Source organism: Ambystoma mexicanum, chromosome 3q (genome assembly GCF_040938575.1).
Source record: "Ambystoma mexicanum isolate Mex_15411 chromosome 3q, UKY_AmexF1_1, whole genome shotgun sequence".
Classification (NCBI taxonomy): domain Eukaryota; kingdom Metazoa; phylum Chordata; class Amphibia; order Caudata; family Ambystomatidae; genus Ambystoma; species Ambystoma mexicanum.
The window spans coordinates 735,217,703-735,231,737 of record NC_090926.1 but is presented as its reverse complement, the minus strand read 5'-3'; the positions used below and the strand labels follow the sequence as shown (position 1 = coordinate 735,231,737).

The 14,035-nt window shown below is 45.4% G+C and overlaps 1 protein-coding gene across 1 annotated transcript in view; it reads right to left on the bottom strand.

The window, feature by feature from the left end:
* Nucleotides 1–14,035, bottom strand: part of ST6GALNAC2 (ST6 N-acetylgalactosaminide alpha-2,6-sialyltransferase 2) — a 211,524-nt gene that overhangs the window by 37,667 nt on the left and 159,822 nt on the right. The window contains exons 6-7 of the mRNA XM_069654673.1: nucleotides 12,285–12,423; nucleotides 9,249–9,352 (exon numbers count right to left, since the gene is read on the bottom strand). Of these exons, the coding sequence (XP_069510774.1) occupies nucleotides 9,249–9,352; nucleotides 12,285–12,423 (243 nt within the window). The remainder of the gene's footprint in view (nucleotides 1–9,248; nucleotides 9,353–12,284; nucleotides 12,424–14,035) is intronic.

The window sequence follows — 14,035 nt, the reverse complement described above, 5'->3', positions numbered from 1 at the left end:
CCAGAGTTTTGACCTGTGCCGAGACCTTATTGATAGCGTCCTTAATCTGGAAAGATTTATATTCCCCTCCCAATTTGGATAGCTGCCGGTTTGAGCCGAATGTCATCAATTCAGTTTTTGCGTCATTCAGACACATCCAATTGGCTTGCATCCACTCATCAATCAAGCCATATATTTTCCTCATTGCAGCACTATCAGCATCATGGTTTCCACTCAGCTGAAAAATGAGCTGTGTGTCATCAGTGTAATTTGTAAAGAACACCCCCGCTTTGACCAGGATGCTGCACAGCGCCTGCATATATATGTTGAAAAGCATGGGAGATAGACTTGCACCCTGAGGGACACCAAAGAGTTTCGGGCATGGGTCAGAGAACATATTGCCCCAATGAATTTGTGCCTGGTGGTCTGAAAGGAAAGATATCAGCCACTTTATTGCTTCTTCTGAGCAACCCACATTCTGTTTAAGGGCTTTGATGAGGAGCTGATGATCTACAAGATCAAACGCTGCGCTTAGGTCGAGCAACATCAGCATCCCAATTTTATTACCATCAACCAGACCTAGCATGTGATTCTGGAGATCCAACATCGCCGTTTCGGTGCTGTGGGTAGGCTCAAAATCCTGATTGCTGTTGGTGTAGAGCAGATTGGTTTTCCACATGCAATTGCAATTTTTGTGTAGCTAATTTGTCCAGCACTTTAAGTACGAAGTTGGAATTAGTTATGGGGCGAAGATTGGCCGGGTCTTTAGGATCTAAGCCCTCCTTCTTTACTAATGGGGTAATAGTGACCTTTTTAGATCTTTAGGAACCACGCCTTCCCTGAAAGAGGCATTAACCAGTTTTAATAGGATTGGGGCGAAAAGTTCTTTGAGCTGCAGGATGATACTAGATGGCAGAATATTTTCTGCGCACAGTGTGGGTTTCATGTGAGACAGTGCTTCTAGCAATTCGGTTTCCAGCACTTTCTCAAATTTAAAGAGAACACCACCAGGACTGGCAATGTCCTCCATTAGCGGTGTTGTCTGTGGTGCAGCTTCTCTGGCTTTCATTATGTTATGCCTGGCTTTATCTATTTTGGCAGAGAAATCCTTCTGTACCAAGTTACAGTCATCCTCTGTAGGCTGAAAAGGAGGAGTAAGGTTTTCTGGTTTTTCTATGTTCTTCAGGATATTCAAGAGTTTGTTGGTTTTGTTTGCTGCTTTTTCAATCTCTTCATTGAAGAAATTATTCAATGAAATTTGTCTGCAATCTCCTGACTCTGCCTGACCCTTGTGTTGGGACATGTCAGGTAAACGGCTCTGGTTTTAGTCTGTTGTTGTTCACAGTGTGAGAAAGTGTTCATGTTGGAAAAGCGGGGGTACAGTTTCTAAGTATCCTACTGGGCAGGATGGGGAAAAGGTGTCATAAGGAAGGGGATATCGCGTCTCACCCTTCGATGTGTCCCACTTCTACTCCCCAAAGATCAATCATCCAGGTGATCCTCCCACACTGGTCCACCCCAGTAACTGGATCCAATAGTGATGGCCATATCCAGGTCACCTGGATGACAGATCCCTGGGGACTAGTGAGTGAGACACCTTCAGGTTTCTCACAGTAGGGATGACATAGGCAGGGACCCACTACTGAAAGATCAGGGCTACTCCACCTCCAGGATGGTTGGTTCAGGGTTCGTAGAGGAACTTGTAGCCCTCAGGGAGGAGAGTGTCAAAATTTGTGACAGAACTGGCTGTGATCCATGTCTCAGTGAGAGCAAGGACATCTAGGTTGAGTTCTTCGAGGAGTTGACAGATGTCAGGGGAGTGTTTGACAGCAGAATGAGAATTAAGAGTAGTGACGTGGAGCAGGTTGCCACATTTTTAAGACTTCCGTGGATGGGTACAGGCTTGAGGTACGCCCTGCAGAGGTGATAGAGGGGCCTGAGCGTGGTAGAGGAGGAAGAGAAGAATGCCAGAGAGGTGGCGGAAGGAGTAGCAGGAGAAGGGAGAAAGTTGATAATGCGTGGGAAATGCCTATAAAAGGAGGCGATTGGGCACTGAACCAGGATAGTGCCATTCAGATAGACATTAATGATGGTTTTGGAGCAGTGGAAGGAGGCCAAGAGGACCTCCCACCTAGTGCCACCATTAACGGGAGAGGAGGAAATGGGGAGGGAACATAGACCATATGAGGGGTCCATAGGTCTGGAAAGGGAACTATAAAAAGGATGTCGGTGAGAGTATGTTTGGAGGAAGCACTGGTGTTGGTTTCGGTGATGGGGAGGCCTAGGTTGGAGACCAGGATGTACCTCTTGAACATCTTTCTTCCAGACTTGGAATGCGCAGAGGGGGAGGGGCCGGGGTCAAACAAGGAAGACATAGGGGAGGAACAAGTAACTCACAACAATGAACGGCATGCCTTGTGGAGTTAACTAGGTTAGGCAGCCAAGAGAGACATAGTAACAGTCCCACAGTTACTGGAATGCGAAACACCCAGATTCAGCTGTCCTAGAACGGGCAAAAAGGCTATGTTTAGCTGTGAAATGGCAATCACAGTGCCATTTTCCATGTTGGTGTACAGCATGGCAAAAAGCACTGTGAAAACCGCTAAGGGAATAGACGTGTCATCCACGTAAGTGTGAGATTGCAGATTGTGGGACCTGAGTGAATTGGTTGGAGGTTTCTCATATTGTTATATTATGTCTTTGTGATTTATACTGCACACCACTGCTATTTTCATGGTTTCCAAGCTCTCTGGCAGATCTAAAAAGGAAGGAGAGAGGGCAGGGCTTAGTTAGTGGCAAAGAGAGGGAAAGTGCTAGAGAGCTTTGATGTACTGCTGGAAAAACGGGTCACTGTGCGCTGGGTTTGTTTAGTTGGTACAGCCTAGGTGGTGTTTGTTGTATGAGAGTGTGTGGGATTATTTGTGTGTCATTTGTTTAGCTTTCTGTAGTGTGTTGTATTCCTTTGGGTGTTGCTGAGCGTGTGAATTTAGTGGTGGTTGCCAGTTCTGCTGTGGTAGAGGTATGTGTGTGTTTTGTTCAGTGTTTGACCAAGAGTATGCAGAAAATTGGAACGTTTTTATTAGGGTTAGCTAGAGATGCTAGTGGTCTGTGCAGCTGTTAAGTTGGTCTGGCAGGGTTCATATTCTTCTATGGTGGTTCATGTTAAAATGCTTTATTTCGTTGGGGCATCCAGGTTTGGGGTCATTAGGTTTCAGTTGTTTGGGTGTTTCTCTTGTGTTGTTTTGGTTGTTTCCCATTGACAATGTTTCCTGTTTGGCTCAGTGAGTTAAAAAGCCATCTTTTTAGAAATGTTCTGAATTTTAGGTGATATTTTGTTGTTCATATTTCCTTCAGGTGTGAGTTCCAAAGTTTTGCTGAGATGGTGGAGAATGCCTATTCCATTAAGTATTGTTTAGCTACAAGGAAAACGTTGTTGCTGGACCTTAGTGTTCAATTTGGTTTGTAGATGGAGATCTTTCCCTGTATGAATTCCGCTCCTTGGTCATGTATTGCTGAATGGGTTATGCAGAGTATTTTGAGGAAAATTATTTTTTTGACTGGTAGCCAACATAGGGTTCTCGGTGCTCGTGTGATATGTTCTCTCTTAGTGAGTCTGAGGTGTAGTCTTGCTGCTGCCTTCTATATTTGCTGATGATTTTTGGTAAGGAAGTCTGGCATTCTGATATGGATGCTGCTGGCTTAGTCTATTTTTGACATGATGAGGGAGTTGATGGTGAGTGTTCGATGTGGGAAGGTGAAGAAAGAATCTGCATGATTGTGTGTACGTGAAATAAGCACTTCTTTTCTACTGAGTTGACATGCGTTTCAAGTTTGGCCTATATTGGCCTATATTGGGAGGAAGGGCAGCAAGGAGGGTTGCAGGCTGTCGGCCTTGAGGATGACCCATCATCTAGTGTGCCTTCTTGAAAATGGCTGCCACCTTTGTCTGTCATTGCTGCATTGCCATTGGTGCTCATGTACTGCCCTGGGCTGATTAGTCTCCTCTTTCATCATTGGGCCAATACCGGGGAGCCGGCAGGCAAAGCCGGCCTCTCAGTAAGGCCCACACCAAGGCTGACACCTGTCTGACGTGTATTGAGAGAAGGAGCAGCGAGGAGGGCCAAAGGCTGACAGCCATGGGAGAAGCCAATCATCTACAACCATGCCTCTGCCGACAGCCTGCAATGCCCTCTTCACCATCCACCAGAATGCCATCTGAGAGGTAAGCCTTGTCAGGCTTCATCATTATGATTGTATGGCAGTGTGCCTTCTTGAAATGGCCGCCCCCTTTGTCTATCATTGATGCATTGTGGTTGCTGCTTGTGTACTGCACTGGGCTGATTGGCCTACACTGTTATTTTTGGGCCAATCCCAATTCTCCACCAGCACTCCCCTTCCTCCCCCTCTCCCCTTTTTCATGTTCACCACTTGCACGTTCTAAATCGTCTCACAACCTAGTCTGAATGTTTTGTTTGTTTCTTCCCTCCAACCACCTACCTTCACTTCCCCTCCTCTCCCTCGTCTCTGCTCTCATGCCTTAGCACTTGCAAGTTCCGAATGCTTCAAGACCTTTTAAGAACGTTTTGTTTTTTCAACCCTTTCCCCCCTATGCCTTGATGCGCCTTGAGACACTTTTTGCTGTATAGTGCGCATTACAAATAACAAATAAATAAATAAATAAATAAAATAAAGTCACTGTCCATTAATATTCTGAGGTTTTTAACCACTTTGGAAGATAGTGATCATTTTCCCTTTTTGGTAGGTAATAGAATTTGGTGCTGGTGCGACAGGTCGTAGGGCGTGATCAGGATTTCTGTTTTGTTCGGGTTCAGTTTAAGGCTGCTGGTACTTATCCAATGGTTTATTTCTTTGAGGCAGTTGATACAGGTTGGGTCTTGTTCCCCACTAGTGTTAATTTTGTAGAGGATTTGTGTGTCATCTGCGTAGTTGTAGAAAATGAGACTATGGGCTTCATTACAAGTCTGGCGGTATTCTGGCGGTAAATACAGTGGAATACCGCCAAATGAAATTACTGTTACTGCCACTTGGTCCAGCAGAATTACTGCCAGATTACAAGTGGGGGTAAGGCAGTGTAAGTCCTCATTTATAGAGTCCATTGGGATTTCAGTGGACCTGTAGGGATTTCGGCAGAATTGCTGCCGGCGATAATTCCGCCGGTAGTAATTCTGCCAATTTCTGGCAGTAAGGTAGCAGAATTACCTGCAGAATTTTGCTGGAGGTTTTTCCACCACTTTGCCCCAAAGTTGTGCAGCGGTGCAGTGATGCAGCGTTAATGCAGTGGTAACAGAGTTACCACTACATTACTGTCATTTTCTCCCACACTGACGTACTTATAATGTGGCCCAATGTCTTTTGATAAGGTTGTTGAAAGGGATCATGTAGATATTGAAGAACAGTGATGAGAGTGATGAGCCTTGTGGAACCCCGCAGCTTGTTGTGCGGGGTGCTGCATTGAAGGGGATTAGCAATGTTGTTTCTGTTCTTTCTGCTAACCATAGTAACACTGTGTTGCCAATTCCTATTTATTCAAGTCTTTTGATGAGTGTTCCATGGTGAAGGTTGATGATGGATCTAGTAGTAGTAGTGCTAATGTGACGTTTGCATTGGTTTTTAGTTCATCTCATATAGATAGTAATGCTGTTTCTGTTCCTGTCATGGGTCTGAAGCCGACTTGTGGCTGGTCTAGTATCTAATGGATTTCTACATGTTCCAGGATTTGTTTGTAAACATAGCTTTCTAGGAGTTTTGCCAGGTACAGGATGTGAAATTGGTCAGTAGTTGGTTAGGTGTTCCATGTTCCCCGATGGATCTTCCAGGAGTGGCCAGATGTATGCCTATTTGAAGGTTTGAGGCACATTTCCTATTGCCAATGAAAGTTTGGAGAAGTTGCTGAAGTATTTTGCAGGTGTTTTTTGGGGCCAGGGTGATCTCGTACAGGTCTGGTGGGCAAGGCTCTGTTTTTTGTTCACTAGGCTCGTGAATATTTCTGTCGAAATTGGTGAGTACTTGTTTAGTCTTGTAATTGGCTCCAGCATTGGCTGGTCTGGGGAGTTGGTGTTTTTGGGCATGCTCTTGATGAATTGCTGGATGTTTGTGATTTTGTTTTTTTTAAGTGGTCTACAAAGGTTTTTGTGTGGGTGTGTTGTTGCAGGCAGTTGGGTTTCGTAGTTCGTTGATGATGTTGAACATCTCTTTCTTTCTGGGTGTTGCTTGCATTTGTGATACGTTCATTGTAATATTTGCTTTGCTTTGGGTATTTCAGCCGGGATGTACGTTATAATAACGTATCCCAAAAAAACGAATTACAAAATCACAGAGCCCACTAGCCCGCATTTTGTAATTCGGTCTTTTGGGATTTTGGCTGTTTGTCCCCCGCACTTCCTATAATGTGTGCGGGGGACACCCCTGCAATCCCAGCAGCCCATAATAGCGAACTGGAGGTGCAGGGGACACCCCCGCAACTCCTGATATGATATGATATGATATGGCATTTATAACGTGTCTATACACAGGTGTTTCACCCCTGTTTGGTATTATGGGCTTAGATTTTATCTACTGTGCCGAATGCGCTCTAAACAAGCATTCAGCATTTTAGATACAATCTTTTCACGCAATCCCATTTCGGCTTTGTATAGTCGTATCTGTCTTTGGTATGAGATTTATTTGTGTTGATGGTAGTTCTTTTCTCCATTCTTGTTCTAGTTTCCTGTCACTTTTCTTCAGGGCTCTGAGGTGCGGTGTAAACCATCTTGCCATTGTTTTCTTTAGTGAGGGGGTGAATGGTTTTTTCGGCGCCATGTTAACTAATGTTTTCGTGATCCATTTTTGGATTGTCTCAGTTCTTTCTTTGATGTTGGATGAGTGCAAGATGGTGATAGATGGTTTTGCGGGTTCTAGTCTGGTGTTTAGTTCCACAGGAGTTTTTGCAAGGTTAGCTAGTGTTTGTGTTGGCGATTGGATCACAAAGGGTATTATGAGGTGGTCGCATTGGGGGTGCAAATGTAACCAGGTTTCTTTTGCAAAATATTGCATCTATGGCATGCCCTGTTGTGTATGTTGTCCCTTAGACCAATTGCTGTAGCTCTGTCATTGCTAGTTGATTTGTTAGTGTTTTCTCCTTTAAACCAGATGTTGAAATCTCCTAGTTTAATCAGGTGGCCATATTTTATGGTGATGTTGGTGATGGCGTCCACAAGGGTTGTATGTTGGAGGTCTGTAGATCAGTAGGAATGAAAGGTGGGTTTATTCTAAGGCTAATTGCAGAAGGAGTGATTCACAATTTGGGATGTTAAGTGGTGGTGCTGTTGTCATTGTTGGGTGATCTTTGAATGCCACGGCGAGACCTACTCCTCCTATTCCTTCTCTGTTGGTTTGTTTTAATTTAAAGTTGTTGGATAGCGATAGCGTTGACTAGTTTTGTATCTTTTCGTTTACGGGGGGATGTTTGTCTTTTATAGGTGGCGTTGGTAATTTGAGTTGGCATGGATTCATTTTTCCTTTAGATTTTGCATTCAGTTAAGTTGCTTCTGTTTCCTCGTTCAGTAGATCTAAAAAGGTTACGTTTTGGGTGGATGTTTTCTTCGGGGTCGTCTGCCTGCTCGCTGTTGGTGATTCTTTATGGCTCGCCATTTTGTGATGAATGGTGTATTGAATTCATTTTGTTGGGTTGTGTGTCTGTGGATGTCATGTATTTCCGTTGTGTTAGGGCCTCATAGGCGTAAGACCCAGTAACCGTGTTACCTTGCAGTGGTGAGTGGCACAATGTGGCATTAGCTTCCTGATGGTTGGGATCCACTTTGTTAGAGCCTTGAAGTGGTAGCGGGCTCACAGTGGTGACAGCGTCTCTGTGGTGGTTGTGCCTCAGTGGCAAAGCCTTGTGGTGTGGAAACCTCAACTTCACATTGGTAGAGTTTGGAGCGAGAAGTTCAAATTTGCCAGAGGTAGTACTGAGAGTTTCAGAGACTTCGAGTTAAAAGTGGCCGGGGGGGCAAAGTGGCGAAGCTCAGAGGTGTCGAACCCAAAGTGGTGTGCTCTAAAAAGTGGGAAAATCTGACAGTGGCCAAGTTCCGAGCAGCAGGGACCCACTGTGGTACAGTTAAAAGTTTGTCAAACCTAAAAGTGGCAGAAATCAGAGAGACAGAGCCCACAGTGGCAAAATTCACAAAATTCAAAGTGAGAAAGAAGAGGATCACAGTGGCAGAATTTACACAAGGTAAGGTGCGCAGTTGGCAAAAACCTCTCGAGGCAAAGTCCAAGGTCCAAGGTGTGAAATCTCACAATGGAAAACATTGCAAGTTAGAAAGTTCCCCCAGTGGTAATATTCGATGTTAACAATTGACAGCCGCAAAGTTGAAAGTGACAGAATTGGTAGATCATCAGAGGAGAGACCTGTGGAACACCACACACTGTCTCTCGTGGGGAGATCAGTACACCGATTCTGGCACTTTGTTCTTGTTTGCAGAGAAAAGAGGAGAAAGGCTTAATGCATCGCACCAAACACTGCTTGCAGCTGCTGAAGCAGGGTGGTGTGGTTCACCCTGTCCAAGGAAGCAGAGAGAGTGAGTAGAATCCTCATAGAGTGGGATCCCTTTGTGGTAGATTTAAGCAGGCTGCCTGACACTGTAAGGCGGCTTCAAGCTGTGCCAAGGATGGCATGAAAGCCAGATTGACAGAGATCAAGAATGACATGTCTTTCAATTTGGAGTTAAGTTGTGACGGTAATTCATTTTCAAGCATTTCTGAGTTCTAGTCAAGCCCCCCAATGGTAATTGACGAGCTCTCTGTGACACAGGCTTTTCTTCATTACGAGGCCAGTGTTTAGAGAGTGTTGCAATGATGTGGGTTCTCTGCTATGGCTCAGTGAGCAGTGGAGGAACATGACCAGAGGTTTGGGGAGGGTATCAGCATGGGCCAAAGCCATTACCTTAGGGCCGCCAGCATCTTTGCAAGGCCTCCAGAGGCCCAGGATGTGCATTAGTGACTCCTTTGAAAAATCTGCTTTTCTAGGCAAATCATTTTCCAGTACTAAAGGGGAACCTCAGGCTACCCAAGCTACTAATGTCACTTGTATTCTTTGGAATATATTTTTCTTTGGAATATATTTCTAGTGTTTCTTCTATTCGTTGTGCCATTCGGATCAAGCTATTGTTGTTGCCAGTAATGGTATTATTATTATTATTGTCATTATTATTCATTTAATTTATTATTATTCACATTTTGATCATTTTAAGTTAAGACAAACTACTCACATGTCACCGCGGTCAGCACCTTCCTCAATTTTAACCCCCAAAATGGCTGATTTCAGCATCACGTAATCTCTCAGGTCAGAAGGGATGAAGATGTAGCGCAGGTCCTGGGAATAAAGAAGGCAGAAGAACATGGCATCACAGATATGAGCGAAAGGGCTGGTGAGCAGAGCAACAATCATCTACAACATTCATAAAAAAAAATACATTGTATTATTTATACAAAGATAACGATTTGTGATTTTTTTCAAATGGGAATAATAAGCAAATTGTTGGAATTACGGAAAAATATATATTTTTCCTATTATTAAACCGAACAACTGCGCACACTGGACAGTGTGCAAAGGAGAAAAGATCACTACAAAATAGAAATAGAAATACCAGCAGTCTATGTGCATAAGGGCATGAAGAGCATGTAATTAATATATTTAATATATTTAATACAGTCCTCCAAGAAAGGGCAAGATGCGCATGGGAAGGAAAGACGGTGGTAAGAAAAATGAAATGAAGACACGAACGTAAACCGTCTCCACCTTCTCCACCTTAAAAGTTAAATATCATGATTTTCGATTTTGAAAACATCTTCAAAGCAGGTATTTTGCCAACAAGAGTACCAGATGTGAAGTGCGAGGGTCTAAAAGTGGGGGACAAGCAAAGAGGGGAGGGCTCAGCCAGCCATGCCTGCTTAGTGCCCTATGCCATACAAGAGACCTTTAAACACTTCTGGATTTTTAGGCAATAGCACTTTACGTTCTGGTAGTTTTGTTTCCCACATTAAGGCCCGATTCCTGGAAAAGTGTGCAGCTATCTCGGAAAGCCTGCGTGCCGTGAACGACTCTCCCCGAGCCTGCACGCAGAGGTTTTCCTGCAAGCCTGCACTCAGAGGCTTTCCCGCGCACTCCGCGTATTCATGGAATTGTTCACGTAAAGTAACTGTGTATGCAAGTCGCGGCCGGAACGCCCCCACGCGCCCCCATGCAGAGCAAAAACAGCCAAAAACAGCTACCTTTGCGTGCTACTCGGGCACAAGCACTTGCACCTTTGAAACAGTGCGTGGGGTTCCCGCAACCAGGTCTGCACCTCTGGGACACTGTGCGGGGTCCCCTCTAACTGTTACTGGCACCCCATCAACATGCTTACAAATTACCGTAACTCAGATAAAACTTAGAAAACTCTGTGTGCGAACCCCCGTAAACTGTTCCTGCATCCTGCTACAATGCGCATGCGCCCCCCTAAGTTAGATCAGAACCCGGGTTTGTACACGCACCCCTAAATCCAACATGCAATCTCACCTCTGTGCGGTGAATCCTATGCACAAGTGTCTGTATTCCTACTTTTGAATGGTGGATAGAATGAGGGCTTTGTGTGGCCATTTCCCCGATGAGAGGTTGCGTAGTCAGATCCAGGAATACATCTCTTTCCGCGCATTTGAGGGCGTGCGATGTACTGCCTGAGGGCCATCCCTCAAAATGCCCCGATTTTCCCTTGTTGTTCTGCCCCCTACTCTTCCCTCTGCACAAGCGATGCTCACGCTCTGCATGGTGTCTCACACAAGGCACTCGGCCGCTCACAGAGATGTGCCGAGCATGCGCAAAGTCCCTGAAAAGTACGAAAAAGTACCATGCAGTCCATTCCGATAAACGACAAATGGGATTTTGTGTGTGGTTCGGCACACAAAGTCCATGTTTTCTGCACAGAAAATTCCATGAATCAGGGCCTAAATGTTTCAGGCTACAGATCCAAGCATGCACAGTATTGTTGCTGAAAGCCCAGCACTTGACATGGAGTAGTGACAAAGCAGCAACCTGTTAGAGGGAGCAGGCATGTCTGGGGGTAGAGTGGGGACAGAAAAGAGACGTAAGTGGTAGAAGTAGGTACTGGAAGAGTGATGTCCAGGGAACCAAGTGTAAGCAATGTGCATCAGACAAGAGGGCAAAAGGCAACATGGATGGCTACTGGGAGGTCAGGAGCGAGTGAGAACAGCATGGAGAACAGACTAGGCATAGGAAAAGGAATGGGTGTACTTAACAAAGAGGAGTAAGTAGGGGCAGAGAGAAGGCAGCGACCAGCCTATAAGATAAAATCCCAAAACATGATCCTCTGGGAGTGATGACAGCAGAAAATCAGCCAGCCATGTTGGGCCTGAGCACTGACGGACATGTGAGTAAACCAGAGGCAGTGGGGCGGGCCAGTAACAGCAGTGAGTGGACCATAGACACTGGGGTTAAGAGAAGACATCAGGGACTGAGCCAGAAACGAGTGATTGATGGAAGCAGTGTGTGCAAGCCAAAGACTGCATAATGTCTGTATAGGCGATCCAGAGCAGCTAGGAGTGGCCGATAGCAGTGACAGGCCCAGACATGGCTACTGTAAATGATGACTCAAGGCTGGTGAGTGAGTGAACAATGGGAGAAGTGCAAGTAAGACAGAGATGCTGGGAGTGAACAATGACATCAATGTGAGCTGGACATGGTGGAAGCCAAACATGCCGCACTGAGGACACTAGAAATATTAGGAATGAATGATGACAGCAGCGTGGGTGAGGAATTACAGCAGTAAGGGAGCAAAAGAAAGTTGGAGTGAGACATGGCAGTGGCAAGTAGTCGAAGTTAGAGAGGGAAAAGGGACATCAAAGATAACAGGACTGAGCAGCGAAAGAGGACAAAAAAAGCAGCCAGTGATAGCAGGGGTCATGGGAATGGAGACAATATATCCATATAGGGTATCCAAGTGAGCATGTGCCACAGGCTGTGAGCAAGAGTGCCTTGAGTTAAGCAGGGGCATTTGTCTTGCCCCTTAAATTCACTTGCAATCAGACTCGTCAATCAAGCCAATCCAGCTGCCTTCATATAACCTACCTGTCCCATGAGCTCAAATACATGAACAGTTATGAGGAGTCTAATAACTCACATAGACAGCTTGGTGGCAATAGAGGGGCGCAGCGCTACAAAAATACACAGGTCAGATCCTAAGTGCCCGAGAGGGGCGCAGAAGCAGCCGTGGCGTCCCAGTGGAGCAGTTCTCCGCGCTCTCCCTCACCTTGCTCTGAGGTATTTGGTTGAAGCCATACGTTGCATAGGCAATCAGCGAGTTCTTCATGGTGTTCACGGTGAAGCCATAAAAGGAGGTCTTGGTGCCAACGTCATCCTCAAAACCCTTGATCACTGCCCCATTCAACCTGAGGAAAAAGCAAAATGGTACGGATTCACAAGAAGCGGCACAGCTCCGAGAGAAGAGAACGTGAGATGTGGGGGCAAGTGGAAGTAATAGAGGGGGAGCTTGAAAAAGTGGAGTGAGGACCTGGACAGTTTAGTCGGTAACCATTTGGAGACTCTTGTAGATCAAATATCAAAAGGTCCTTCTAAACAAACCGCCTGCGCAAGAAGACCTTGTTTTACATAATGGGTGCATCTTGATGACTGATATTGCCATTTTGATACCTGAAACGCAAAGTAATGATTCCCTGTTATGATCAAAATGAATTCTGAATGAAGATAATAAGCAATACCAGTGCCGGTTGGTGAATATTCCTTTTTGTACAGCACAATTGGATGTGGCGTCCACCATTGTATACTTGTTCGCGCCATGGTGGTATGTATGCTTCTAACTTTTTTTCTAAATTCTTCTTTAAATCTGCACTTGCTATATGCATTAGGTTGTTAAATGGAAACCCAGTACTGTCACATTGTGCCCTAAGTGAAATGAAGTCTCCTGACAACCTTGTGACCCACCCACTACCATAAAACCATAAATCACAATGTGGCGGCGGTGCACTCCCTTATGATAAACTCCCTTTGTCAAGGCATGCAGCTTTCCTCTTTGCACATGGCAGCTGTGGTAGATTCAGACATGCCACACACTGACAAAGCTACCAAGAGGCTACAAGGCACGCAAGGCATCTTGAGCCGCTCCGCGGCATAGTCCAACACCGCTGTGCATGTTAGGACTTCTGAGTCATGATTATTGGGCAAAGAGAAACTAAAAATCACAGCACGAAAAAGTACTGCTGGCTAAAATTCCAAGACATGTAAGTGCCTATGATATGAAGCCACATGGCAGCTCTTTCTGCATGGAGCTAGCGAGGATAGCTCAAGGGCAATGCGCTCGTCTTGGAAGAAAGATGATGCAGAGCATCACAGGTTCGATCCCCGGGTCCGCGCTTAGAAACCTCTGGGTATTAAGCGCATTATAAGTAACCCATTACAATTACAATGGAGCTGTAATGCCTAAGAAAGGGTTAGCTCAGAGGTAGCCAGCCTGTCACCATCCTGCTGTTGGCCTACAGCTGCCTTACCAGTTACTATGCTGGCTTATGTTAATGGCAATATTGTAGGCCAAACCATCTGGTGGGTGACAGGTACCCTTCGGTTAGCTTAGCCCAGACCTCAGCTCCGCTCCTCTGAGTTACCGCCTTCACCAAGTGTGCCTTGCATGGATTAATGCCTGGTAATGATAAGTGGTTTTGCAAGATGTATGTACACAAACAAGGCATGTTGGCAGTGAGAAGTCCAAGAAGATGGAACACCAGAAGTCTAACAGGGGAATAAATGGGTTTTTAATGTCTGCCTAAAGGCCAAATGGTTAGAATGTCTAGCAAAGGGCAGTTGTTTCCAGAGGATGGGAGCATAGACTGAAAATGCCTGAACCTCTGAGAGAGCAAGAGTGGGCTGGTGTAACGAGGATAGCAATTAGGACCCTAATGAAGGATCTTGACCACAGAAAAGGAGTAACTTCAACTTCACTTTCATCTTAACAGGCATACAGTGGAGTCCAGCAAGCAGAGGTGTGGC